We start from the raw sequence: 25813 nt of genomic DNA, 5'->3' as shown, positions 1-25813 counted from the left end.
TCCTCTCCTCTCACCGCCCCGCCTGCTCTTCCAATCCTCTAGCTTCCTCTCTTTTCTCCTCACCTCCCCTGACTCCCTAATCACCTCTCTCTCACTCACCAACTTTCTTTCCACCTTCTCTCTCTCCCTCACCTCCTCTCTTTCCTCCTCTTACCCCTTTAGCATCTCTCACTCTTTTTTTCCAGTCTTCTTGTTCCCTTTCCTTTCTTCCTCTCCTCCGATCTCCTCCGCCTCTATGTCTCCTTCTTCATCTCTTCTCTGACCCTGTCATCCCCACTCTCACGCTCCTCATGGCCTTTCTCCTCACCTTCTCTCTCACACCCCCATCACCACCCCTCCTGCCTGCCACCACCTTTCTTCCGTCCTTCACATGCCCTCCTGCCTCCACCCACTTCTACTCACCTCCCAACTTTTTTCCCCTCCCTTCCTGCACCCTCGCCCCTCCCCTCCTCGTCCACCTGGCCCCGCCCCGCCCCCAGCCTAGACCACGCCCTCCAGGGTCACGGGTCGACGGACGCCGTAGCGCCCCCTCCAGTCACGTGGTCACGTGACGCGCTCCAACATGGCGGCGCCGTGGGGCCGCGGCGTCGCTTCCTGACTGGGCGGCGCGGACGGACGCGGCTGGTGCCGGCGTGGACGCCGGGCCCTCAGCTTCGCTCGCCCGCCTGCTAACGCCATCCGCCCGCGGGGCCTTCAGCCCCCGCTGGGCCGGGGCCATGCAGGAGAGCCAGACCAAGAGCATGTTCGTGTCCCGGGCCCTGGAGAAGATCCTAGCCGACAAGGAGGTGAAGCGGCCCCAGCACTCCCAGCTGCGCAGGGCCTGCCAGGTGGCGCTCGGTGGGTGAACCGCCCCGGCCCGGCCCCGCGCCGGCCTCCCCACGCCGGCCATTACCCCACGGGGCCTCAGCCCGGCCTCCTGGGCGCCACTTCCCCACGACCCCGAGTCCCACCCTCCCGCCCTCCTTATTATACCCCGGGAGAAACTGATGCCCTGCCAGCTCGGGACTGGCCCAAGGTCACCTAGCAAGTTGGTGACAGCCAGGGCTGGCTCTCCAGCCTCCCAGCCCAGGGCTCTTGCCACGGCTCCTTGACGTCCTATTTCCTGGTTCCTTCTCTCGTCACCTTCAGAAGCAGCAGCCCTTGATCTGAGCTTTTTCTTTACCTGGGTTCTGCTGGTTGGAGTTCCCCCATGTGAGCAGAGCCTGTGAGAAGAGCTGCCCAACTGCTTTAGGGAAACTCCTGAGGCCTGCTTTGGAAGTGCCCAACTGGTGTATGTTTTCCTTTCATTTGGGGATCGCCCGTAACTCCCTCCAGGAGGGAATGTAGAGGGTTATCCTGCACTTTCAGGTACTGTAGTGTTAAAGAGATCTGCTCGTTCCTTGAGGTCCACTCAAATAGAGGGTCTGTGAGGGCAGAGACACTTGTTTGTTTTATTCACCGCTGGATCCCCTGCACCTGCAACAGGACGTAACACGCAGTAGATGCTGACTGAATGGACCCACAGATGATTGAAAGAGGGGAGAAGTCTGATTCATCTCTAGTTAAAACCTTGGTAGTTGATTCCATCATCAACATCCTATCTTTTAGTTTGTCACTCAACAAATATTTATCAAATGTCCACTGTGTACCAGGCACAGTGGCAGGCGCTGAGGATACAGTGGGGAACGAGACAGACAAGGTATTTGCCCTTACAGAGCTCCTACTCTAATAGCGGAGGCAGAATAATTTTTTAAAATGAATGAGACATTTTTGAATGCTAATAAATACTTTAGTAAAAGCAGTTTTTAAAAATTTATTTATTTTGTTTATTTATTTTTGGCTGTGTTGGGTTTTCCTTTCTGCGCAGGGGCTTTCTCTAATTGCGGCGAGCGGGGGCTACTCTTCATTGCGATGCGCAGGCTTCTCATTGTGGTGGCTTCTCGTTGTGGAGCACGGGCTCCAGGCTTGCAGGCTTCAGTAGTTGTGGCACGCGGGCTCAGTAGTTGTGGCTGGCGGGCTCTAGAGCGCAGGCTCAGTAGTTGTGACACACGGGCTTCGTTGCTCCGCGGCATGTGGGATCTTCCCAGACCAGGGCTCGAACCCGTGTCCCCTTCATTGGCAGGTGGATTCTTAACCACTGCGCCACCAGGGGAGGCCTAAAAGTAATTTTTTCATAATTATTTTACTTGTGTAAAATTTTTTGTAAAAGTAGATGTGATAAAAAGGGCCTGAGGACTGCTTTCCATAGGGTGGTCAAGAAAGTAATCCTTTCTGAGGAGGTGACATTTGAGCCGAGTACTGAAAGGCAGGAAGTATTCACCACGTGGAATTTCAGGAGAAGAGAGTTCTAGGCTGTGAGGATCAATACATTTGGCCAGAGTTGACATCAAGTTAATTCATCACCCCAATGCCTTTGGTTTGGAATCTGTAAAAAGACCTGTTTTCCCTAACAAGTGACCACATACGTGGAAAGTTGGATTTTCTGTCACAGAGTTGGAGGTTACCATCACCTTTCTCCTTTCATTTGGTGCAGGGTACTCTGGGAGTCTTCTCTTGGGGCCTAGGAATGGGTTTGTGAACTTTGCATTTATTTCTCTGGGAAGAAGGCCATGGCTTTCATCAGCTTCTCAGAGGGGTCTGAGACTCCCTCAAGGATCAAGAACTATTGATACAAAGGTGGTTGTTGCTGAGAAAATCTGGAAACATACTAGTCCTGTGAAATTCAGGATCAATTAGAGGAATTTACTGAGATTTAGATTTGTAAAGCTTTTTTATTCAGGAAACCAAGGCTAACTGTTGAATATTGTTTTATCAGGAATGCAGGATAAGCACTACAAAGCAGTTAGTTAGGCAAAAGCCTGGTACTTACAACTCTGCTTGAAAATCTGCCTGCATTCTGTCCTCTCAATGTTACTTTAAGTGAATTGTTGCAGAAGTTTCAAAATAGTTATTTGGCAGAGTTTTCATTCCCCCTTCAGAACACTTAACATCAAATTTTCAGCAAATTGTATTTGTTGGAACCTACGTATAAAATCGTCACATGGGTCATAGAGGGCCTTAACATTGAGAGCTTTTTATATATTTTTGGATCATGCCTTGTTGAGAAGTTCAGATTTTTCCAACCCAAACTGTGGAATGCACATTCAGTGTTTTGGTAGTGAATTGTAAGAAATAGCCTATACTGAAAATAAAAGTTCTCCATTAAAAATATTTTTCTTGTCAAACAACATAGACGAGTTAAATAAAATATCCCGTATGATGTTATTTAAGAAAAAAAAGAAATAGCCTATAAAGGAAGTAATTTGACCAGAGGTTAATTGAATAGCAGATTGTCATGGTGGCTCATCATCATCAAATTGAGTAATTATTACAAGGAAACCTATGTAAAGAGTTAGACTGGCCATCTTTTTTTTTTTTTAAGACAGTGTTTGTGTGTCATTGCTGTTAAATGAAAATGACTGCAGAAGAAAGCATATAGCAGAGTATCTGCTGATACTTCACTCTGCATCTCAAGGCCCAGTTTTGTGTCCAGTAAAAGTAGCTGAAACAAGCCTGTGTACGAAGCATTGCAGTGTGGCGAGTATTTTAGAAATTGCCATGTATAGATTATTACTCATTTTGATAAGAGGAGCTGTAAGTGACTGCTCAAAGTTGAAATGCTTGAACGATAGGAGCACTTCCAGGAAACAGCTTCTGTGACCTTCCACCAGTTGTAGCATATTAGGGGGAGGGGATCACGGATGCAGGGTCTGTGTAGCGTACTGACTTGGAGTGTGTTCTGTGGACTCAAGACCGCCTGGGTTCAGATCCCTTGCCTTCTACTTGCTATCTTTGTGACCTTGGACAGATCATATAGCTTCCTGATGGGGTTATTATAAAGATAAAGTTAGGGGGCTTCCCTGGTGACGCAGTGGCTAAGAATCTGCCTGCCAATGCAGGGGACACGGGTTCGAGCCCTGGTCCAGGAAGATCCCACATGCCGTGGAGCAGCTAAGCCCGCGAGCCACAACTACTGAAGCCCGTGCAGCTAGAGCCTGTGCTCCGCAACAAGTGAAGCCACCGCAATGAGAAGCCCGCCCACCGCAACGAAGAGTAGCCCCCCCCCTCGCTGCAACTACAGAAAGCTCGCGCGCAGCAACGAATAAATAAATAAAATAAATAAATTTATTTTTAAAAAAAGATAGTTGACGTGTGCAAAAAACTTGACATGTAGTAGGTGCTCTCTAAAGGCTTGCTCTGTTATTTATTATTTTAAGCTGTGAGAAACCACAAGACACTCTAAGCACCCTGCTTGATGTTAACTTAGGTTGGTTCCTCGTTCAAGAATGACTTATTGCTCTATTTGGTTTGTAGGTGCAATAAATAAGAATGTAATTACACGACTGAAAGGCTGTGTTTATTAGAGTATTAACTTGCTAAGCTCAATGAAGACAAGGGTTGTTCCTTGTAAAAGCAGTGATGATCAGGATGGAATAGGTTTGGAGTAATCTCAGGGATTCCTCTTCTCTAAATGCCAAATGCATAGATAGGGTCTGCCCAATTAGAGGATCATGGCCTTCCAGGCTTTATTGAGAAATCAAAAGAGCCTGTAAAAGTATTCATCACCCCAAGGACGTTGTTGCTCTTTACTTTCTTAATGAAGTTTTTATATATATTAATAATCTTGACCCTTTCAGCCCTCCAGTTGGGGTACATAATTACATTTTTAAACCTCCCTTTCGCAACAATTTATCTAAGAGCCATTCTCTCCCATGGTCTCTTTAAATTATATTTCTGGTCTTAAACTCTATCAAGTTTAGAGACTTGAGAAGATAATCTGAGTGGTTTCGAATGGTGTGGAAAAATCTGGAAATCTCAAAAACTTTAAATGAATTGTTTTCGCAGTAGTCTTCATATATGGTAAGAGATTTGGTATCTTGTTTAATAATTTAAGACCCACGAAGTGCCAGGTAGGGGCTCAGCGCTCTGTAATTGCCAGTTGTCATTAAACATACCTATGTTTTTCATATGAAATTGAGTGACTTTAATGTTTAGAGCAGTTGTAGGTTCACAGCAGAATTGCATGGGAGGTGCAGAGACTTCCCGTATTTCCCTCCCTGCCCCGCCTCGTGCATGGTCTCCGCATTACCAACATCCCTCACCAGAGTGGGGCGATTATATAGTGACGAACCTAACTCTGACGCATCGTTATCACCCAATTGAGTGAGTGACTTTTTTCTTTTCTTATAAATTTATTTATTTTATTTATTTATCTTTGGCTGCGTTGGGTCTTCGTTGCTGTGTGCAGGCTTTCTCTAGTTGCGGCGAGCAGGGGCTACTCTTCCTTGCGGTGCGTGGGCTTCGCATTGCAGTGGCTTCTCTTGTTGCGGAGCACGGGCTCCAGGCGCACAGGTTTCAGTAGTTGTGGCTCGCGGGCTCTAGAGCGTAGGCTCAGTAGTTGTGGCCCACGGGCATAGTTGCTCCGCGGCATGTGGGATCTTCCCGAACCAGGACTCGAACCCGTGTCCCCTGCATTGGCAGGTGGATTCTTAACCACTGCGCCACCAGGGAAGCCCGAGTGAGTGACTTTTTAAAATCACATGTTATATAATAGCTGTATGATATCAACTATGTACTAAGCACTTCTGTGTTCCAGGCACAGTGCCATACGCTCTACATGCAGTTTAGTTCTTACTATTATTATCCTCGTTGAAGGCCTTAAGAACTTGGCTGACGTGACTTAACCAAGAAGCAGTGGAGCCAGGCTGTGAACACTGGCAGTCTGGCTCCAGAGCCCAAGATCTTAACTATTACTACCATTGCTCCTCCATACGAAAGTTCTTGTGTTGTATAAAATACTCATTGGAGTCTTAAGCAATCATTATATTGGCAGTGAAGTTTCTATGCAGTGAACTTTTGGTGATGTTTCAGTAAGTAGAGCATTCAATAAGTAAAGAGACTATTTTTTGTAGTTGAATTTTGAGATGTAGTATATGAAAGCCTCTAATCAAAAAGATCACAGCTTTTTCTCTGCAGCTTTTTACTGCGTATGTCTTTGGTTTAATTTAGGGACTAACAGGAAGAAAGAAAGGAAGTTAAAGAGCTGGTTTCCCACGAGTTTCATTTGAGGTGTTAAATCTTGCTGATTTATGACCTCTCTCTACATCAGCAGTAAACTCCCTCTGTTCATTCTGGAGTTGTGACGTGTGATTGATGTCCGTCTTTGGGTACAGCAGGCAAAGGGAAACCAAAGCTCAGAGGGCAGCTTGCCCACATCTGCACAGCCAGGTGGGCAACAGCTACAATGTGTAGCTGACATATAAATCATAAAATCCACTTTTAGATTTGCTACTCTGTTTAATATACGGGATTTAGAGACATGTGGGTCATTGGTGATCTTAGCTTGAGCTGTTTTGGTGGCACGCTGAAGGTGAAAACCAGTCTGGAGTGGGTTGAGGTGTGAGTGGGAGGTGAGGAAATAGACCGTGAGCGCACGCAACTCTTCCCCAAAGTCTGGCTGTGCTGTGAAGGGGAGGAGGGAGATGTGGCTCGTGGGGGTTCTTTGGTTTTTTCTTTTTCTTTTTTTAAAGGTAGAAAAGACTCAAACTTGTTTAAACGTCATTAGCGTGAAGCCAATTAAGGGAGTATATTCATAAATTTTAGTTGCATATTAATATACAAAAAACATTCAGCATTCACATGTCCATATAATATATGGTAAATGGCTTTTTCCTGCGTACAATGTTGTTCTTCTAACTTTGATATGTTTGAAATAACTATTCTCATCATTAGGAGGAACGTAAGTGCAAAATTTGAAAAATGCCAAAAATATCCCTAAATTGTCATAAAGTAAGTCTTTCAATTGAAACACAAAATAAAACCTTTAATGTTAGCAAAGTCGGGTGTTTTGATTAGACATCTTGTTTATGTGTGCTGTAGATGATAAAAATTTTGAGAAACAATAGGACTTGGGACCCTGACGTTACTTTTTGTTGAAAAGCTTTATAGTGGTTCTGCAGGAGGAGGTTCTCTGTCTAGAAGCAGCACTAAAAATTGGATTTTGATTATTGAAAAGCATTTATTTGTTGGATTGGCAGAAAATTCATTGGGAGCTGCGTTTGAAACTTTGCTTATTGATTGGTCTTGTGACCCTGGGCTAATCATTTAGCTTCTCGGAGCCTTGGTTTCCTGGGATGAGAAAGGTGATAATACCTGTGTCACGGGATTGTTGTAAAGGTTTTATGAACTAACGCAATAAATAACTGACACCGTACCTGGCACCTAACAAATGACCTACTAAAATTCAGAGGCATTGGTGTTACCATATTTAAAGGAGAAGGAGCTGAATACTTGTTCTTCCTGCCTCCCTTATTGGTTGGTTTATGGACATCTTTGCTGGTCTCTGACATTTTGACACTGGTGAGGCAAGTGGTTGGAAAAATTTAGAGCTGTGTCCTATACTTGTAAATCTCAGGGGAGACTGTAAGCAGTGCTGGGGAAAACAGTAAGACCATTCTTTATGGAAAAGAGCAAACTTGTGAAAACGTGTGCTTAATCAGCAAGTACATGGAGTCTCCTATATAAATAGCTCAGAACTGTATTTAGTTATTTTTCACTAGGCTGAGGGGGCCTGCCTGGAAAATACTTGACTTTCTTTCCAGCAAGGTTATCTTAGAAAATACTTAACTGTTTGCGAATTCATTCCTGGAGTCTTCCTATAAGAAGCTTCTTTGGGTTTACTGTCTTGGTTGTAAATGAGTCTTTTAGCTTTTTTATTAGGTATTTCATTAGGTTTTATAGACTTGTGGGGAGAACAGCCTTCTTGTGCTAGGACCTAGAATTCTTAAATTTTCCCTCTGTCCTAAGGAGTAGTCAGTGCATACTTGTTCTCTATATTAGTCCTTCTGACTAAACCAGGGTGACATTCATTCAGAAGATATTTATTTGGGTGTCATACCAGGTGTCATGATGCAAGGAAAACAAAACAAACAAAGACCCTGTTCTCATGGTGTTTGCAGTTAATGGGGAAGAAGGGGACTGTTCAGATGATCACGTCCTCTGAGTCATACTAACAACCTGACAACTCCTATGAAGGAGAGAAACCTGGTCCCACAAGGGGAGTGGACAAAGGGATGAAGGAAAGCTTCCCTGAGGAAGTCTTGAGAGCTGAATGATAAATAAAAATTAAATAGGTTAGGGTGAGAGGCATTATGGCAGCAGGAGGGGGAACAGCATATGCAAAGGTCCTGTGGCAGAGAGGAATATGACGGTTAAGGAAACTAAAAGATACAACAGCCTGTGAATCTGTAGTTACCTCAAAATTTTTAAAAAGCTTTAATAATAATTTTTTAAAAAGAAACTAAAAGAGGCCACTGTGTGGTTGGAGCATGGCAAATGAAGGGGGAGAGGTTTTGGGGATAAGGTGGGAGAGGTAGTCCAGGGTCCTACCATGCAAGACCTTGGAGGTTATGTTGAGGAGTTTGATTTTTAGACCAAAAGCAGTGAGATAACACTACAGAGTTCTAAACAGGGAAGAAGGTGATGGGATAAACAGGTTTGTATTTTGGAAAGATCACTTGAGCCATTGTGTTCAGAACATCTTCGAGGAAAACCAGAGGGACTGCCCAGGGACCAGTGAGAAGGCAGTTACCGTCATCCAGGGGAGAGATGCCGGTGGCCTGGACTTAAGTAGTGATAGTAGTAACAGAGTAAAGTGAATGTATCCCCCCTTGTTTAGAAGGTAAAACTAAGAAACCTGGTGATGGAGTGGGTAAGAACACGAGAAAGTGGATTGGTAAAGCTGACTCTTAAGTTTCTGACTCACCCAACTGGATGGATAGTGGTGCAGTTCTTTTAGATGGGAGTGGGAAGACCATCTAGGGAGAGGTGGGTGGAGGAGCTTGATCTGAGTTGGGACTTGGATGTGTTGAGTTTCACCTGCCTTTGAGCATCCAGATGGACAGGTGGAAAAGGAAGTGGATGGATGTACGAGCCTTGTGTTCATAAGGCAGGCCGGCGCCGGAAATCAAGATTTGGGGGTCATCCGAGCCCAGGTGGGAACTGAAGATGCAGTTGAGGCTGCGAAGGCCTGTGGGGGAGAGTGTACAGGAAAGGAGAGGCAGGAGAGCCTGGGCCCGAGGAACCCCGGCCTGCCTGGCTGGGCAGAGGAGGCTGAGTCTACCAAGGAAACGGAGAAGAGATGGGACAAGAAGCAGAGGGCAGATGAGAACGGGTGCTTATGAAGCCAAAAGTCGAGAAAATTTCAAGGAGGGGCAGGTCAGTCAGGTCAAATGCTGCAAGGAGGTCAGGTCAGATGGCAACTGGAAAATTGCCCATCAGATTTAGAGACATGCGGGTCATGGGTGACCTTAGCTTGAGCTGTTTTGCTGATGCAGTGAAGGTGAAAACCAGACTGGAATGGGTTGGGGCATGCACGGGAGGTGAGGAAACAGACACAGCTCTTTCCAGGGCTTTGCCTGGGGTGTGAAGGAGAGGATGGAGATGTGGATCGGAGTTTTTGGTTTTATATTTTTCTTTGTTTAAAGGTAGAAGAGGCTTGAACTTGTTTAAATGTCACTGGGAAGGGAGCCAGTTAAGGGAGAGGTTAAATAATGCAAGAAAGAGAAAGGACAGTTTATTCATTCAGCAAATACTGAGTGCCTTCTCTGTGTCTAGGAATTCCTAGATAATGGGGATTCAGCAGTGAAAAAAACAGACGGAAGTCTCTGTTATCACAGAGTTTATATTCTACTGGGGAAGATGGAGAATAAGTGAACTGATACAAAGTATGTCAAGGGTGGTAAATACTGTGATGAAAAACTAGGAAAAATCAGTGTAAAGTGAAAAAATAAAGCAGGTAAGGTGGTCCAGAATCACAAGGAGGGCAGTTTTAGGTGGCGAGGGAAGACCTCTCCGAAGAGGTGACATTTGAACAGTCATCTGAAGGAAGGGAAGAGTGAGCCTTGTGGATATCTGGGGGAGGGAGGGCATTCCAGGTGGCAGGAAGAGCAAGTGCAAAAGGCCCTGAACAGGACAGGCAACAAGTAAGCTGGGGGCTGGGTGGTAGGAGGTGAGATCAGAGGGATAGCAGGGGGCCAGATGTTTTACAGGCTTGGAGGCCAAGGTCAAGATTGTGAGTTTTTACTCTGTGAGATGAGAAGCCAGTGTCGTTTTTCGCAAAGGAGCAGATGTTAATCAGATTTACATTATGATGGTTATGGATAATCTATTTTGAGCAGATGTAATCTGATTTACATTTTAAGGGAATCCCTCTGGCTGATGTGTAGACAAAGATGTGGGCCGGGAGGAAGGGTGAGAGCTGAAGCTGTGAGACCAGTTAAGAAAGAGGCTCTTAGTCTAGGTGGGAGATGATGGTGGCTTGGTCTGGGGTAATGGGGGTGGTCCAGCATGTGAGAAGTGATCAGATTCTAGGTAGTTCCTCAGGCGGCAATAGGGATGGGAGACTGCAGAGTTGGAGGGGCTTGACACTGCTTTCTAGCAGGAGAGAGTGCAGGCTGGGTACAGAAGTAGGTGAGTTTGTAGATTGGCCAACAGGAAGTAGAGGGAGTCTCCTCGTGTTGGCGTCTAATTTCTGCATGAAATAGGCTGCTCCATCGGTTGTGAGTAAAGATGAATGGTGATGACTAGGAGGGAGAGGTGGGGTATTTGAAGAGAGTAGAGAAATGTGCAGTAGTCTTTGTGGAGAGTTGGAGGTGGTGAGCTTAACTGGCAGTATTTAGGGTTCCATTGTGGTTGGTGATTAGGGCGTTTATAGACCTACCAACTTGCCCTGTAGTCAGAGGTCTGGTCATTAGGTGGAGACAGGTCAGAGGAGAGGGTCATATAATCCAAGTTTGGGATTTTTGCCAGAAGTTAAGACTCAAGGTCAGAGAGAGTCAAGCCTATTGTTTGGCTGTCATTCAGATAACAATCCTGTAATGGGATCCATCCTGGAAAATGAAAAAAGGGGAATGCTGACAAGTTCTTGGCCTTGTCAGGTCTGACAGGCCAAAGAAGGGTCCTACTGGGAGCAGTTAGTAGGTCATCTGGAAGGAAAGGAGGTTGTGGGCGGAGAACAGGTAGCAGCTAGAAGTAGCACAGTTCCAAACAGGGACAAGATTCAGAGTGTGGCCAGCCACACCAGGCTGACTTGGGGTGGAGGAGGAACTGAGGGTAGTGTTGGTTTGCATAGTAGAGAGGAGTGTGCAGATGAGATGTGTGAGGGGAGGTGAAGGTTCCAAGGGGTGTCGTGGGGCTTTGGGGGGTTGACTGGGGATGGCGTTGTTGAGCTTGGTCATGGTCATTGTCGGACTTAGCTTGGGAGTGAGTGGAGCAGAGAACGTGAGCTGGTGCCAAAGTCATTGACGAATGGGGAGGTGTGACCCGAGGTTCCTAACTGACAGCCATGGCCAGGAAGGATTTCCCAGGAAGACAGCGTGGCTTTTCAGCTGCAGCTGCCCCACCCAACTCAGGTCTGGCTCCTTTCCAGCCTGCTCATTTATTGCTGCTAATTGCCCAGTTGGCTGTTGGGAGAGCCGTACCTGTTAAAAGGCAGGGCAATAAACTGGAGCAGGTGTGCCCACCATCTCCTCCTCCTCCCTCACCCATCCTCCTCCTCTTTGGCTCTGGAGCAGACAGCCTGGGTGTGAGTCCTGCAGTGGCACTTCCTGACTGTGACTGTGGGCAGGTGACTTCACCTCTCTGTGTCCAGAGTCCTCACTGTGTATGGTTAGGAGATGAGTCTCTTGTCTTCCTGAGTTGTAAGGAGGACCAAATGGGCACCTGCCCCTAGCGAATGTCAGCAGTTATGATGATGATTTGTGTTCCACTGATTTTCTTCTTTCCCTTGGCTTTCTGTCGTTCCACCGACGGCACTAGAGATTTTGCACTATTACTGACTCAAACTTTTAAGATAAGAGCAAGAGAACAGACGTTTATTGACCACCTGTGTATGCCTGACACTGCCTTAGCCATCAATACTTCGGGTTTGTCAAAAGAATTACCTACACCCAACTGCCTAGTTACAGTCTCTGGAGCATATGGGGCTGCTTTTTATCATCCTCATTTTTTTTAGAGTAGGACATCAAGATTCAGGGAGGTTTAGTAACCCACCTAGCATCATTCAGCTGATAGATGTCCATCTTCTTTCGGAACTTCCAACCCACTTCTTGTCTTTCACCACACCAGGCTATGTCAGGTGTTCTGTGGGACCCCATGCCACACACCTTTTCCCTATTTTTTTTTCCCTGCCTCTTTTTTTTTTTTGGCCATGCAGCGTGTGGGATATAGCATCATAGTTCCCTAACCAGGGATCGAGCCTGTGCCCCCCACAGTGGAAGCAGGAGTCTCAACCACTGGACCGCCAGGGAAGTCCCCTGCCTCTCTTCAATGGAAAAAAATATTGTATCATCCAAATACATCTAGAAGCCAACTGTTGGGTCAGACTATATGGAACTACTACCCTCAGGCCATTTCCAGCTTTCCTGTGGCTCATGCTCATCCGTCTCTGCCCCCGCCCTGGCCCCAGCCCCCACTACTGCTTGCCTGGGTTATTAGCAGCGGCCTCTTGATTGGCTTCCCTGCTTCTATGCTGTCCACCCTCCTCTTTATACTCAAAACTGCAGCCAGAGGGATCTGTCCAAACATAGGTCCGCCCAGGCCCCTCCTCCACTGCCCTCCAGGGGCTTCTCCTCATCTGGACCCCTACTGGGCCTTGTGGAGAGGATTTTTCAAATTTTTTTTCTTTAACAAAGAATGTTCTAGAGAGTGCAACAATTCCTCATACTTGTGGGAATACTTAAGTATAGATTAAGAAGACTAAAGGAAATCTGTGATCCCGTGTTTTGTGAAGATCGCAGTTTCTTGGTCTTCTGCAGTAGGTACTGCTCACTGTGGAGGGCTATGCCCTGCCCTGCTCAAGTCACACTGGCCCTTGTTCATTCCCATCGGAAAACCAGGGTGCACCTTCCTGTGGTCCTGTCCCATCAGGCCAGAAAAAGAGGTGGGGGGATTCCAGAGCCTAGGTTGTAAATAGGCTCCCCGAGGCCGGATGAGGCTCACGGAGCAGTACGAACACCAAGCCTTCCAACTATGGTCGCAGCATTCACGCTTTGAATTAATGATGCAAAACCAGTGTTTATATTGTTTCGCATTTATAGGTTATGGAGTAATTTGACATGCTTATTTGAGAGCCAAGTTACCCAAGAGGTTACGAACACAGGCTTGGGAGCCTAATTTTCTGGGTTCAAGTCGCAGCTCCACCTCTCATTAGCTTGTAACCTTTCTGGATCTTGTCTCTTCATCTGTAAGATATAGCAGAGTTTGGCCTCGAACCCTGGTCCTCTGGCTCCTTAGTTGCTCTTTGTTCTTTGGCCAGGCAACATTTTGCTTGTATAAAACGGGGATGTTTTGTTTTCCTTGTGCTGGTCATAGTCCTTCATCCCCTGCAGTTAGTTTTCCGCGGCCAGTGAATTTCTTTCTCCTCGATTCTTCCCTATCCCTTAAGGCAAAGGTTGCAAACTGGTAGGGTAAGGTCAGGGCAGCCTGCAAACCAGTTTCATTTGAGCATAATTTTTTTTTTTTTTTTTTTGGCCATGCCTCGCGGCTTGCAGGATCTTAGTTCCCTGACCAGGAATGGAACCAGCACCCCCTGCAGTGGAAGTGTGGAGTCTTAACCACTGGATTGCCAGGGAAGTCCCTGAGCATAATTTTTTTAAACAGTTGAAATTACTTCCAATTACAGTTGGAGTTTTCACTTAAAATCCAGATTTTGAATTCTGGAGAAATCAGAACAACGGGCACCTCTGGGCTCAATCAGCTGGGACTGAAACTCTGCTGCCCTCCATGCCCTGTTGGGTGGGGAGGGGGGTCCTCCCTGCCCTGTGTCTCTCCAGGAGGTTTCCCACCTGGCCTCCATAGGTCTTTGATTTGATTACCCTTAGTGCCTCAGTGAGTAAGTAACAGTCCTGGTGATTGATTCGTCGACTGGTGGGTTGGCACCAGTGGCATTCTAGAACAGACTATTTTAGAGCTCAGAGGTCAGCACAGACTCTAACAGAGGCCTAATTGCTTCAGATACACTTAACATCTAAACTTAACTCTAATAAGGTAACCATGACTGGAAGGAACCCTTGCATTTGAGTTCCGGCATCAGTGCCCCTCTGACACGTCACACAGTGACAGATGTTATTACCACCAAGCAGAGTCTTGACATTATACATGTTGATTTCTGCAAGTTGAAAGCTTGGCCACCAGCCTCCTTGGCTGGATTTCCCGGGCCACTCCCACAGCCTGGGGCCTCAGCTAGAGGAGGCCAGAGCTACTTCTGAGTGGATTCTTGTCCCAGAGGAGCAGGAACCATGCCACAGAGCTCTCTTTAGCAGACCCTGTGGGTCACAGGCCTTATGGTCCATGAGCGAAATGTTTGATATTAGTCATCTGGTGTTCCTCTTCTGGTTTCTTATGTGTGTAGTAAGAGGACATTGAAAGAGTGGCTTGAAGGTTAAAATTGCCACCTCTAGTGAGTCCAGTTACTCGGTTTTCACTTCCTAAAGGTCAGTCTAGAATAGAGTTGTCCAGGAAAAGGAAACTTGTCACTTCCAGAACTGTGTTCTGGGGTTGCTAGGATAACTAATGCCATATGCAAACCACTGGCTCTCAAGAGATTGTGTGAAGAAGGCTGGCCTTTTGGAGGTTATCTGAATACATGGCATTCAGGTAGACATGTTTCACTGGCCTGCTTTGATAATACCGTGAGCCTGCCAAGCCTGACACGTAGGAATGCATTCGACTAAGTGGCTGTGGGGGAATCCGGCGTGTTTAGATAGGATGTTCTTGTCTCAATGGCACAAAATCTTGTTCTCCTGGAAATAAGATGATCTCTCTTTGAGACTGTGACTGCTGAGTGTTAGCACTATTCCATAACCGTAATCATGTAGTTGTTGTACCCTCCATGGTAAAGGTTTATAAATTAACTTTAATTCATAAAAATTATATGTGCCGGGGCTTCCCTGGTGGCGCAGTGGTTGAGAGTCCGCCTGCCGATGCAGGGCACGCGGGTTCGTGCCCCGGTCTGGGAGGATCCCACATGCCGCGGAGCGGCTGGGCCCGTGAGCCATGGCTGCTGAGCCTGCGCGTCCGGAGCCTGTGCTCCGCAAGGGGAGAGGCCACAACAGTGAGAGGCCCACCTACCGCAAAAAAAAAAAAAAAAAATTATATGTGCCTTAGCACAATATAAATATACTTAATGTCACTGAACTGTACACTTAAAAATAGTTAATGTGGTAAATTTTGTGTTACGCATATTTACCACAATTTTTTTAAGTGCTAAAGAAAAAGTGTGTATACTTACAGAAAATGTGGAAAAGAGAAAAAGATCATCATCCCCCTACTTAGATAGCTTTCAATATTTTGTTATATATATATTTTTAATATACATATTGCATGCTCCTAACATGCCTTTCTTTCTTCCCCACCAGATGAAATTAAAGCAGAAATAGAAAAGCAAAGGTAAGCCTGGGCATGTTCTCCTTGCTGAAGTGCAGTATGAAGGGAGTAGTAGGTGGTGGCCGCGGGAACCCCTTTCTCTGCATGTTTTCCCATATTTCTGATCCTCAGGGGTGGCACACACTCTCCTAGCACAGCGCTGGGCACATGGCAAGACTGTGTATGTGTTTGAACTGATACCGAGTTAACAGGTTACTGGCTCAACAACTGCATATTTGGAGGAAAGGATAAGGAAGGTCAAGTTAATGCTGTTGTACCTTCTCTTGACAGAAGAGGCAAAGCCCTTGTCTCTTGTGTGTCATGCTTCCTCTGGCAGGAGGGCAGCTTGTTCTGTTAAGGGGCTGCTCCTCATCTTCATAGTAATGAAGCCAGTGAGTCCCATTTCAGAAATACAGCTCTGACGTGGCAGGTGCCAGGATTCAGTCCAGGCCGCTGTCGATACAGCTTGCTCATCAGAGACCCTGTTCTCTGCCTGTGGCCCCTTGGTGTTTTTTCCTAATGCATGTGTTTAAACTTTTCATTGTCTAGCCCCACAGATGCAGTTTGCAGGCACTTTTAATTAAATGATTGCAAGTGGGATGGGAAGTTAGAGTGGGGGGTAGGAAAAGCAAGCTCTTTTTTTTTTTTTTTTTCATTTCCCCCCTCCGGCCCTCTCCTGCTTTTTTCCTAGGCTTGGTGCTACCGCACCACCAAAGGCAAACTTCATTGAAGCTGACAAGTATTTCCTTCCGTTCGAGCTGGCTTGCCAGTCCAAGTCCCCACGGGTGGTCAGCACATCCCTCGACTGCTTGCAGGTACCATGTTTCAACTTGGTGGTATGAAGGATGTTCTCTCAAGCCACAGGTAGTCCTTTACACAGGAGCTGTGCCCGTGACCCCCTGGTACTCAGAATGCTTCCGGAGGTGATGGAGAAAGGAGCATTTCAGCTCATTCTTTATGGAGGTCTTGTGAGGGAGGGAAGAACGAGAGGTCTGACCTCTTTACCTAAAAAAGAATTAGTTTCTCTCGAAGTATTTTGTTCTCTCTTATGTATGTTTTCCTAAATGAAACCTTTAGCATTGATTGGAATATTTGGTACATATGCGGGTACATAAGATATTTAGTGCTACTTCTTTATTGATGGCATTAATATTCATAATGCCAAGTAGAGAAATAAATATCATCGACTCTCATTATTTGTGGTGATGGTCTATAAAGTTGCTGTGAACACGGAATTAGCAAACCCTGAAGCATTATTCCTGGAGGGAATACAGGGCTAGGTTCCTGTGAGCCTCTCTGGTCACGTGTACATCAGCTGATCAATACATAACTTTATTCTTTGTGTGTTTCTGTTTAAAGACACCTTATTTAATATATATTGTTGATTTGTTAGCATTGAACTTATGGTCAACAGCACTATGACACTTGCCTGAACAAAGCTGATCGCACGTCATTTCTCTGTAGGGCACATCCTACAGAGACAGCACTAGACAGCGCTTAACACTGTGCATGGGGGCCATTTTAAATGGCGAAATCACCAATGAAAAGGACAAAAGTGTGAAAACCATGGCAATAAATAGATCACAAGAAAGACACTATTTACGATATGAGAGGTGAAACAAGAAGGCAGAGCGTCTCCTTGTTTGACCTTAGCCAGGAACTTGTGCATCAAGTGATTCAAAATTTTCACTGCACTGCAGGTGTCTGCAGGTGACCACAAAAGCGTCCCAAATATTGACTGGGGACTTACAAATTTTAGTGAGCGGGCACATTCACAAGTACAAACCTGTGAATAATGAGGATCAACTGTACTTAGGGCCATAAGTAACCTTGTTATAAGTTACTTTTTACTGGTGAAAAAGCAGCAGTGGAGAAGTTAGGGTGACTTGTCCAATGACGTGCACATAGTGAGGGACCGAAACAGGACTACAACTTGGGCTTCTTAATTCCCAGTCCAGCATTCTTGTATTTTTCCTAAGATCTACTCATGAAGCTTCCGGTTACCTCAGAAACATTTGTTTTTAACCCCAGTGGGCAACCTACAGCAATGAAAAGAGCTTGATAAATTTTTAAAAATACAGTGGAGAGAGCCACAATTTACCAGTACTTTCTAGAACAGGAATAGTGAATAGGTTCTATATTATATTGCTTGGAAGCTGTGTTGAAAAAATACGTGGAACCTCATCTGGGTTTCTTGAGAAAGTGCCATGATTGATTGGTTATGTCTGCTGAGGAACAGGACTGCCAAGTGGCAGTGGGCAGGCCACATTTTTGGCATCTCTAGTCTAATATTTACTCTATTAATTTCTCTTGTTTGATACATCTATACTTGAAAATTGATGAGAGTTTCTTCACAGAAGCAGCTCTTCTAAATGAAAAGCCATTTTCTCATTCAGTATAATTCTGTACAAATTGTCCTATGTGGAACATGTAATGAGCCAAGAATTTTAAAGTGGCAGGCTCGAATCCTACTTCTATCCTAAAATATTTGTTGTTGTGAACATTTTCAGAGGAAATTTGGCATAATTAGCTGTTTTGTCCTCACGTTAAGGTTGAGTTTGGAAGCTGGTGCTGATAGTTAACATTATCGATGTCGTAAACAATGCCAGTGTATTGGGCACTCAGCCTGTGCTGGGCCCTGTGCTAAGTGCCTTATCCCCATCATCATGTTTAATCTTCCCAGCAACCACCTGAGGTTCCTACTCTCATCCTCATTTTAGAATCAATGAAACTGAGGCTTGGAGAATAAAATGACCAGCCCTGCCAAGTTCCCCTGGCCAGGCAGTGATGGGATTGGGTGGGTGTCTAGGACTTGTTTACCTCAAGCCTATGTTCTTAATCAGGGGTCCTTAAACTATGCTATGGGCCAAATCTGGCCTGCAGCCTGCTTTGGTAAATAAAGTTTTATTGGAACAAAGCTGCCTTAATCTGTTAAGACTGTTATAGCAGAATACCACAGACTGGGTGGCTTAAACAAGAGACATTTATTTCCTACGGTTCTGGAGGCTGGGGAGTCCAAGATAAAGTACCAGCTGATTAAGTTCCTGGTGAGCCGTCTTCCTGATTTGTAAATGGCCAAGTTCTCACTGTGTCCTCACATGGCAGACAGAGCAAGCTAGGTATCTGGTCTCTTCTTATAGGGCATTAATCCCGTCATGAGGACCCCACCCTCATGGCCTCATGTAAACTTAATCACCTCCCAAAGGCCCCACCTCCTAATACCATCATATTGAGGGTTAGGACTGCAACATAGGAATTCCGGAAACAGAAACATTCAGTCCATAACACCAGCCATGCCCTTTCGTTGATGTATTATCTATATGGCTGCTTTCCAGCTACTACAGCTGAGTTGAAGAGTTGGAACGGAGACCATATGACCTGCGCAGCCTAAACATTTAGCATGTGGTCCTCTACAGAAAGAGGCTGCTGACCTCTGCTCTTAACTATTACCCTGTAGTTCTGGCCTCTTTAGTTAAAAATATGCTGTGTTTTCCTGGAAATAGTCTGTTTCTGGAACTCTGTGTACTGTGAGTATGGTTTCTGATGGAAACATCGACATCCTGCTGTACTTCGGCGACCTGAGTGCAGTACCTGTCTTGAGGCTTTTGGCATGTGGTTACACTCTTCTTCAGAACGGAAGCTCTCTGTAATTTGATAGGTACACTACGATTTCTTTGGTTAGTATACAAAATGCAAAATGTATCGTCCTTTTTATGACATTAGAAAGTGGCTGGGTGCTCCCTGGAATACTGAATGAAAAAATTCATTTCCTCTTGGGGTTTGTCCTTGCAAACCTGTTTGACTGGCTTTTCCCAGTGTGGGTGATGTGACTTCTGCCTTGGAAATGGAGGGCCAGAGTCTAGGAGTAAAGGTTGGTTTTGGCAGGGTTGAAGCCAGCTGCAGAGGCATCCATATTGTGCCCTGGGCATTTTAAGGAGTCCCTTTTTTTTTTTTTTTTTTTTTGCGGTACGCGGGCCTCTCACTGTTGTGGCCTCTCCCCCTGCAGAGCACAGGCTCTGGACGCGCAGGCCCAGCGGCCATGGCTCACAGGCCCAGCCACTCCGCGGCATGTGGGATCTTCCCGGACTGGGGCACGAACCCGTGTCCCCTGCATCGGCAGGCGGACTCTCAACCACTGCGCCACCAGGGAAGCCCAAGGAGTCCCTTTTTGAGCATGGAGAGATGATGGGATAGCAAAGGTGCTTCTGGGTTTGATTTGCTGTGAGTACAGAGCTCAGCATTCCCTCCCCCACAGGGAGAAGCCCAGAGCCTTCCCTTCTCACTTCTCCCAAGGGATAAAGATTCTCCTTATTCCTTTCCTTCAGCACCTGGTCGCCACACGCTCCCCCAGGGCCAGGACTGGAGGAAGGAGGGTTAGTTCAGTCTCGCCTAAACTAGTGAGTGATCTTCAAGTTTCTCTGGGCACATACCAACCACAGAAATTATTTTTGAGAATATTCTCTCAGAATATTCATATTTCTTCAATTATAAGATTATATATAGGTACTACTGTTAATAAATTATGTACATTATAAACAATACAAAAACAGACCTTTTAAAAGGGTAGGACAAAAAAGTAGATAGAAACAGACTTCTAATATTTTCTTTCTACGTAAGGCTGTAGGAAACCACTGGTCTGAGCCGTCTGGTTCGTACCACAAGCATTATCTGTTTTTTTTTTAATAAATTTATTTATTTTTGGCTGTGTTGGGTCTTCATTGCTGTGCACAGGCTTTCTCTAGTTGTGGCGAGTGGGGGCTACTCTTTGTTGTGGTGCATGGGCTTCTCATTGCGGTGGCTTCTCTTGTTGTGGAGCACGGGCTCTAGCCGTGCGGGCTTCAGTAGTTGTGCCTTGTGGGCTCTAGAGCACAGGCTCAGTAGTTGTGGCGCACGGGCTTAGTTGCTCCGCGGCATGTGGGATCTTCCCGGACCAGGGCTCGAACCCATGTCCCCTGCATTGGCAGGCAGATTCTTAACCACTGCACCACCAGGGAAGCCCACAAGCGTTATCTTTTAGCTCTTATTTCTAAAAGACTTTGGATTTTTTAATGCACATTTAAAAATCTATTGTAATAATATAAATTGTACCTGACTATATTCTCTGTTAGAAATTTCTTTTAGAACTTCACAGATTAAGGCTGAAGGCCCTTGGACTGCTAACCCCAAACCCAGTTGCCTATTTAGGTGTATAATTTTCTCTCTCTTTTTTTTCTTTCTTTCTTTTTTTTAAAACATAAATGATATCATTTATAATATCACTTTTCTGTGGAGGACCACATGCTAAATATTTAGGCTTTGTAGGTCATATGGTCTCCATTTCAACTCTTCAACTCAACCGTAGTAGCTGGAAATGATATCATGTATCATTTATACTTGTACAGATTTTTCTGTGGCTTGCTTTTTTTTTTTTTTTTTTTGCGGTACGTGGGCCTCTCACTGCTGTGGTCTCTCCCGTTGCGCAGCACAGGCTCCGGACGCACAGGCTCAGCAGCCATGGCTCACGGGCCCAGCCGCTCTGCGGCATGTGGGATCTTCCCGGACCGGGGCACGAACCCGTGTCCCCTGCGCTGGCAGGCGGACTCTCAACCACTGCGCCACCAGGGAAGCCCTCTGTGGCTTGCTTTTTACAACAGTGTTTTTAATGCCAGAACACTACATGCAAATTGAGGGCATTCCTTTGGACTGATAAATGATATGTTATGCAACCATTTTACTTATCCCTCCCCGTCTAGAGGGGCATTGACAAGTAGCATCCCTGTGCAGGCAGTCTCCTTGGACACAAGTATCAGTGAGCCAGCTGCCCAGAGGCCTCCCTCCTCTGCCCTTCTTCCCATCCCTGCTTCGCATCAGCAAAGAATAAGACAGGAACTTCTACTCTCCATCTCTGTCAGTCCCTCATGGTCCAAGCCACCAGCATCTCCCCCCTAGACAGCTGAGGTAGCCTCGTCATGGGTGCCCGGCTTCCACTGCTGTTGCCCTCCAGCCTGTTCTGTACTCAGGAGCCGGGCGGAGCCTTTAGAAATGTATCCCATCATGTGCATCCTTTGCTTACACCTGCTAGTACTTTCTCCCTCGCTCACTGTGCAGAACACCTTCCTCAGGTGAGCCTGCCAGGCACGCTTCTGCCCCTGTGAGAAAAAGGACTGTCCTATCACTGTTGTACCCCCAGTGCCAGAACAACGTCTGGTACAAGGAAGGGTGAGAAGGCAGAACTAGAAAGACCCACAGGTTGCAGGAACTCTGCTTTCTTCCAGCCCTGCCTCACAAGGGAGTAAAATTATACTTAAAACCCTTTTCCATTGGAACGGTAACATGCCCTTTAAGGAGCGCATTGAGGGGCGAATACTTCCAATCTTTTTTTATATTTGAATTAAACATCTGTAATTCACCTCCATCTTTGCTTTGTACCATCAGTGTTGGGTTCTGTGGGGCCTGCTTTTCAGCATTCACATTTTAGGAGCTCATAGACCATCCCACTCATAACCTAGTACTCAAAATGGGCTTGAGTCCATTAGGAGTAAGGAGTCAGCAGTGTCCAAAAGCAGAGCTCATTTACCAGATGGCCGGCACCAGAGCTTATTTACCAGGCGGCCGGCGCTGCCCTCACAGGAAGCCCGCATGGGGATCAGCGATGAGAGCAGATGAGGTAAAAGGCATCTGGACTCGTTCTTCAAAAACACACTTGAGCACCTCCCCGCCTCCGTCTGGAGCTCTCTGGGGTTGGTCTTGAGCAGCAGAGTGTGTGCAGGCCTCTCTCTTGCTCACTCGGTCACTTGATCCAGCAGTGTCGTATTTGTGCTCTCAGTCACTCTCTTTCCATCTGTTTTTCTTCCTGCTTATTGAATGGCGGTGCTTTCGAGGCTAATGATGGGGAAGAGCCATTGAGAAACGGCATCTGGCCTCCGCAGGGCGGCGCATCTTCCTATTGCAGTGGTGGCGGCACTGTGGATCGCCTCAGGAGCTGTGTCTCTCTGGGCAGGTAGATCAAGAATGTGACACGCCAGAAACCAAAAAGATAAAGAACAGAACAGCATTTGTCAGAGTCTTTACTAAGTCACTGGAAGCAGAGGGTGCCTTAGAATTCACGGATCCCAGAGGGCTTGTAGCAGATGAGTGGTTCTTTTTATCTGGTCAGCCATCAGGATAACATGCAAGGCTTGGAGAAAAACTGATTCCTGGGCTCCACCCGACAAGTTCTGTTAGAGGAAGTTTGTGTTGAGGTCCAGGAATCTGTATTTGGAACGATCTCCCTCAGGTGACCCTGAATCTCAGCCAGGCTTTGAAACCATCCTGACCTTTGAGTTCCCTTCCAGCTCTCAGATTGTCCCTGATGAAATCCAGGTCAGGAGTGAGGTGGCCCAGGCAGGCAGGCGGCCCCTGTCCAAACTGATCTGTCACCTGACCGAGAGGGCACAGCTCAAGCAGCCTCTCATCTGAAGAGGCTGCCGCACGGGTGACATGCAGTTTGATAACGTAGGTGCAAAAGTCAGTTAGTTTTTTTACTTTAATTTTTGGAATAGAAAATACAGCAACATGATTTGATTCAGCATTCAAAAAGAATGAAAGCCTGCTCTACAAAATGTGTTAGTCCCACCCCTGCCTACAGCTGCTTAGTTCTCCCTGCGCTCAAGCAAACCATGTTATCATTAGTTTTTTATGTATCTTACCGTTAGAAAAAAAAAAAAGTTTTTTAGCAGCTTGAGATATAATTCACATGCGTACAATTCACCCATCTGAGGTATACAGTTCAGTGACTTTCGTATATTGACAGAGTTATGGAGCCCTCACCACAGTCTAATTAGAGACCATCTTTATCCTCAGAAAGAAGCCCCGTTTTTGCTCATCAGCAGTCACTCCCTGTTTCCCTGGGATCCCCCCAGGTCTAGGCAGCTGCTGACTACTTTCTGTCTCTATTATGTATAGTTTTTAATTGCTTCATTTTTTACACAAGTGATTGTGCGCTGGGGGCTGTTGTACACGTGCCTTTTCCACCATCGTGGGCTCTTCTGCCATTGGGAGTCAGGCTGGATGCTGCGCTCTCAGGGTGGCTGTGCCCCCTGCACCCAGGAGAGCAGAGAGATCTGTGTGGGAACCGGAAGTTAAAGGCCGAGCCCACTGCCTGCCTCTTACTGCTGTGGGCGGCAGAAACTTCTCATGTCTATGATTTCTGTGTTTAGAAACTCATCGCATATGGGCACATCACCGGCAATGCCCCCGACAGTGGAGCCCCCGGGAAGCGGCTGATTGACAGGATCGTTGAAACCATTTGCAATTGTTTTCAAGGCCCTCAGACCGATGAAGGAGTTCAGTTACAAATAATTAAGGTATTTCTGTCTGTCTGCCTGGTCTGGATTTTAAATGAGAAAGCTCATCGCCCTTGGGAATTTGGATTTCTAATTTACCATGTGTTAGTTGTCTCAGGAGGTGCTGAGCTGGAACAGAAAAATGTAAGCATCACTTAGATCTTTTGTTAAGTGTCAGAACTGATTAGTGTGGACTGAGACAAAAAGAGTGGAACCAGGTGTGTTTTCATAGTAAACAGTTCCGCTAATAACTACGTAAATTGCTTGTGAATTAAATTGACTTCAAATCCTCTGCTCTTTGCCCTCGAAATTCTGGATTCCCAGACTGCCATTTCTCAGCAGGTCCTCCTGTTGGTACTTTTATCACCCATTTGCCCTTGTCCTCTTACCCTCCCTTTCCTTCGCCCTGTTCCATTTCTGCTGCCAGGAATGGTTTGGCATGGGGTGGTCCGTCTGCTTGTCAGAGAACCGATCAGGATGGGTGCGGTCAGTGTTTCAAATCTTAAATCCTGGATATATTAGCTTTGTGAGAGAGCTCCCTGTTAGCCACACCTTTCCTGAGGTTCCCTTGAAAACCCACCAGGGAACTCTGAAACTGACCCTCCCCCCCCATCAAAACATGTATATTTTGTGACTGGCGTAGGTGAGATCAAGTTGGAGCACTTTCCCTCCTGAGAGAAGTGTCTGTATTTTTGGCTTTTTAAAAAGTAAGCTGGTAGAAAGCCCACTTCAACACAACTTACGTACTTTAAATGACTTGTATTCTATGGAGTTAATAATTGTGTTTAAACTCAGAGCAGTAGGGGGTTGGCTTTTGGTACTAATCATCCAGTTTAGTTTGCAGAGCCATCTTCTTAAACCAAACCAAATTACAAACAAAGCCAAACCATGTAGAAAAGTTTGGCTGTGAGAGGATGGGAGGTGGGTGCTCGTGAAGGTGAAGGTTGCGGATTTCTGTTCTAGGCTCTTCTGACTGCAGTGACGTCCCCGCACATTGAAATTCACGAGGGTACTATCCTGCAGACAGTCAGGACATGTTACAATATCTATTTGGCCAGCAGAAATCTCATCAATCAAACCACTGCCAAGGCTACTCTTACTCAGATGCTGAACGTCATTTTCACCCGCATGGAAAACCAAGTGGTGAGCGGTAGCAGTTATCAGCTGCTGGGGGGCGGGACACCATCCCACGCTGTGAACTGTTTCATGTGTGGCCTCGGTGCTTGGTGAAGATTCATAGCATTTTAAAATCAATCCCTTCCTCCTCTGAGTTCTCTGCACTCTGTTTTTATCCTTGCTTTAAAAAGCAGAGAGAGAATCTAGCATGGGTTTTGAAATTTGCATTCAGAATTTGCTTTGAGATTGCTGCAGGAATTTATTTCCTTTTTTAAATTCTATCCTTCTGTTTGGAAATTTTTTATGCAACAGGCTGGCGTATTTTCTGTTCCTTATCAACACGCTGGATCCATTTAGATTGAATCCCTTTTTCATTGCCTTTCAGTTGCAGGAGGCCAGAGAATTGGAAAAACCAATCCATTCGAAACCCCAGTCCCCTGTGATCCAAGCTGCAGCAGTGTCCCCAAAGTTAAATCGTTTGAAGCAGAGCCAGGCACACAGCAAACCAACAACTCCTGAGAAGACCGATTTAACCAATGGTGAACATGGCAGGAGTGGTTCTGGAAAAGTGAGCACAGAGAATGGAGATGTGCCCAGAGAGAGAGACCCTTCGCTATCAGGTACGGCCCATGCGCTTCCCTGCCCATCCTGTATCCGAGGGGCAGGTGAAAAAGTTGTCTGGTGTCATCGCAGGAAACCTCTGATAGCAGCTCTTCTATTTCTGGGCCTCCCCCTTGACTTCCCTTTCGCTTTTCTCTTACGAAACACAGCCAGTGAGGCATGGTGTCTCAGATCACGTTGTCAGTTGTGCAGTTTTCTTTGGATAGTTCCTGGAATGTATTGATATCTAGCCACTGCTACTTGATGTCAACTTCAATGCCGTGGGTTCACTTTGGAGCATTTGTCTCCCAGGAGTTAATCGTTTGGGTAGTTGATCGTTCAGTGTCTGTTTT

At 46.1% G+C, this 25813-nt stretch overlaps 1 protein-coding gene across 1 annotated transcript in view; it reads left to right on the top strand.

The window, feature by feature from the left end:
* The first annotated feature begins 552 nt into the window (after positions 1–552).
* ARFGEF2 (ARF guanine nucleotide exchange factor 2) overlaps positions 553–25813 on the top strand; it is a 103160-nt gene continuing 77899 nt past the window's right edge. The window contains exons 1-6 of the mRNA XM_081255330.1: positions 553–837; positions 15435–15465; positions 16133–16256; positions 23619–23765; positions 24708–24887; positions 25246–25480. Of these exons, the coding sequence (XP_081111456.1) occupies positions 717–837; positions 15435–15465; positions 16133–16256; positions 23619–23765; positions 24708–24887; positions 25246–25480 (838 nt within the window). The 5' untranslated portion in view covers positions 553–716. The remainder of the gene's footprint in view (positions 838–15434; positions 15466–16132; positions 16257–23618; positions 23766–24707; positions 24888–25245; positions 25481–25813) is intronic.

The sequence above is a fragment of the Mesoplodon bidens genome (assembly GCF_964165515.1).
Source record: "Mesoplodon bidens genome assembly, chromosome: 15".
NCBI classification, from domain to species: Eukaryota; Metazoa; Chordata; class Mammalia; order Artiodactyla; family Ziphiidae; genus Mesoplodon; species Mesoplodon bidens.
The sequence above is the reverse complement of the archived record's forward strand: the minus strand, read 5'-3'. Positions and strand labels throughout refer to the sequence as shown.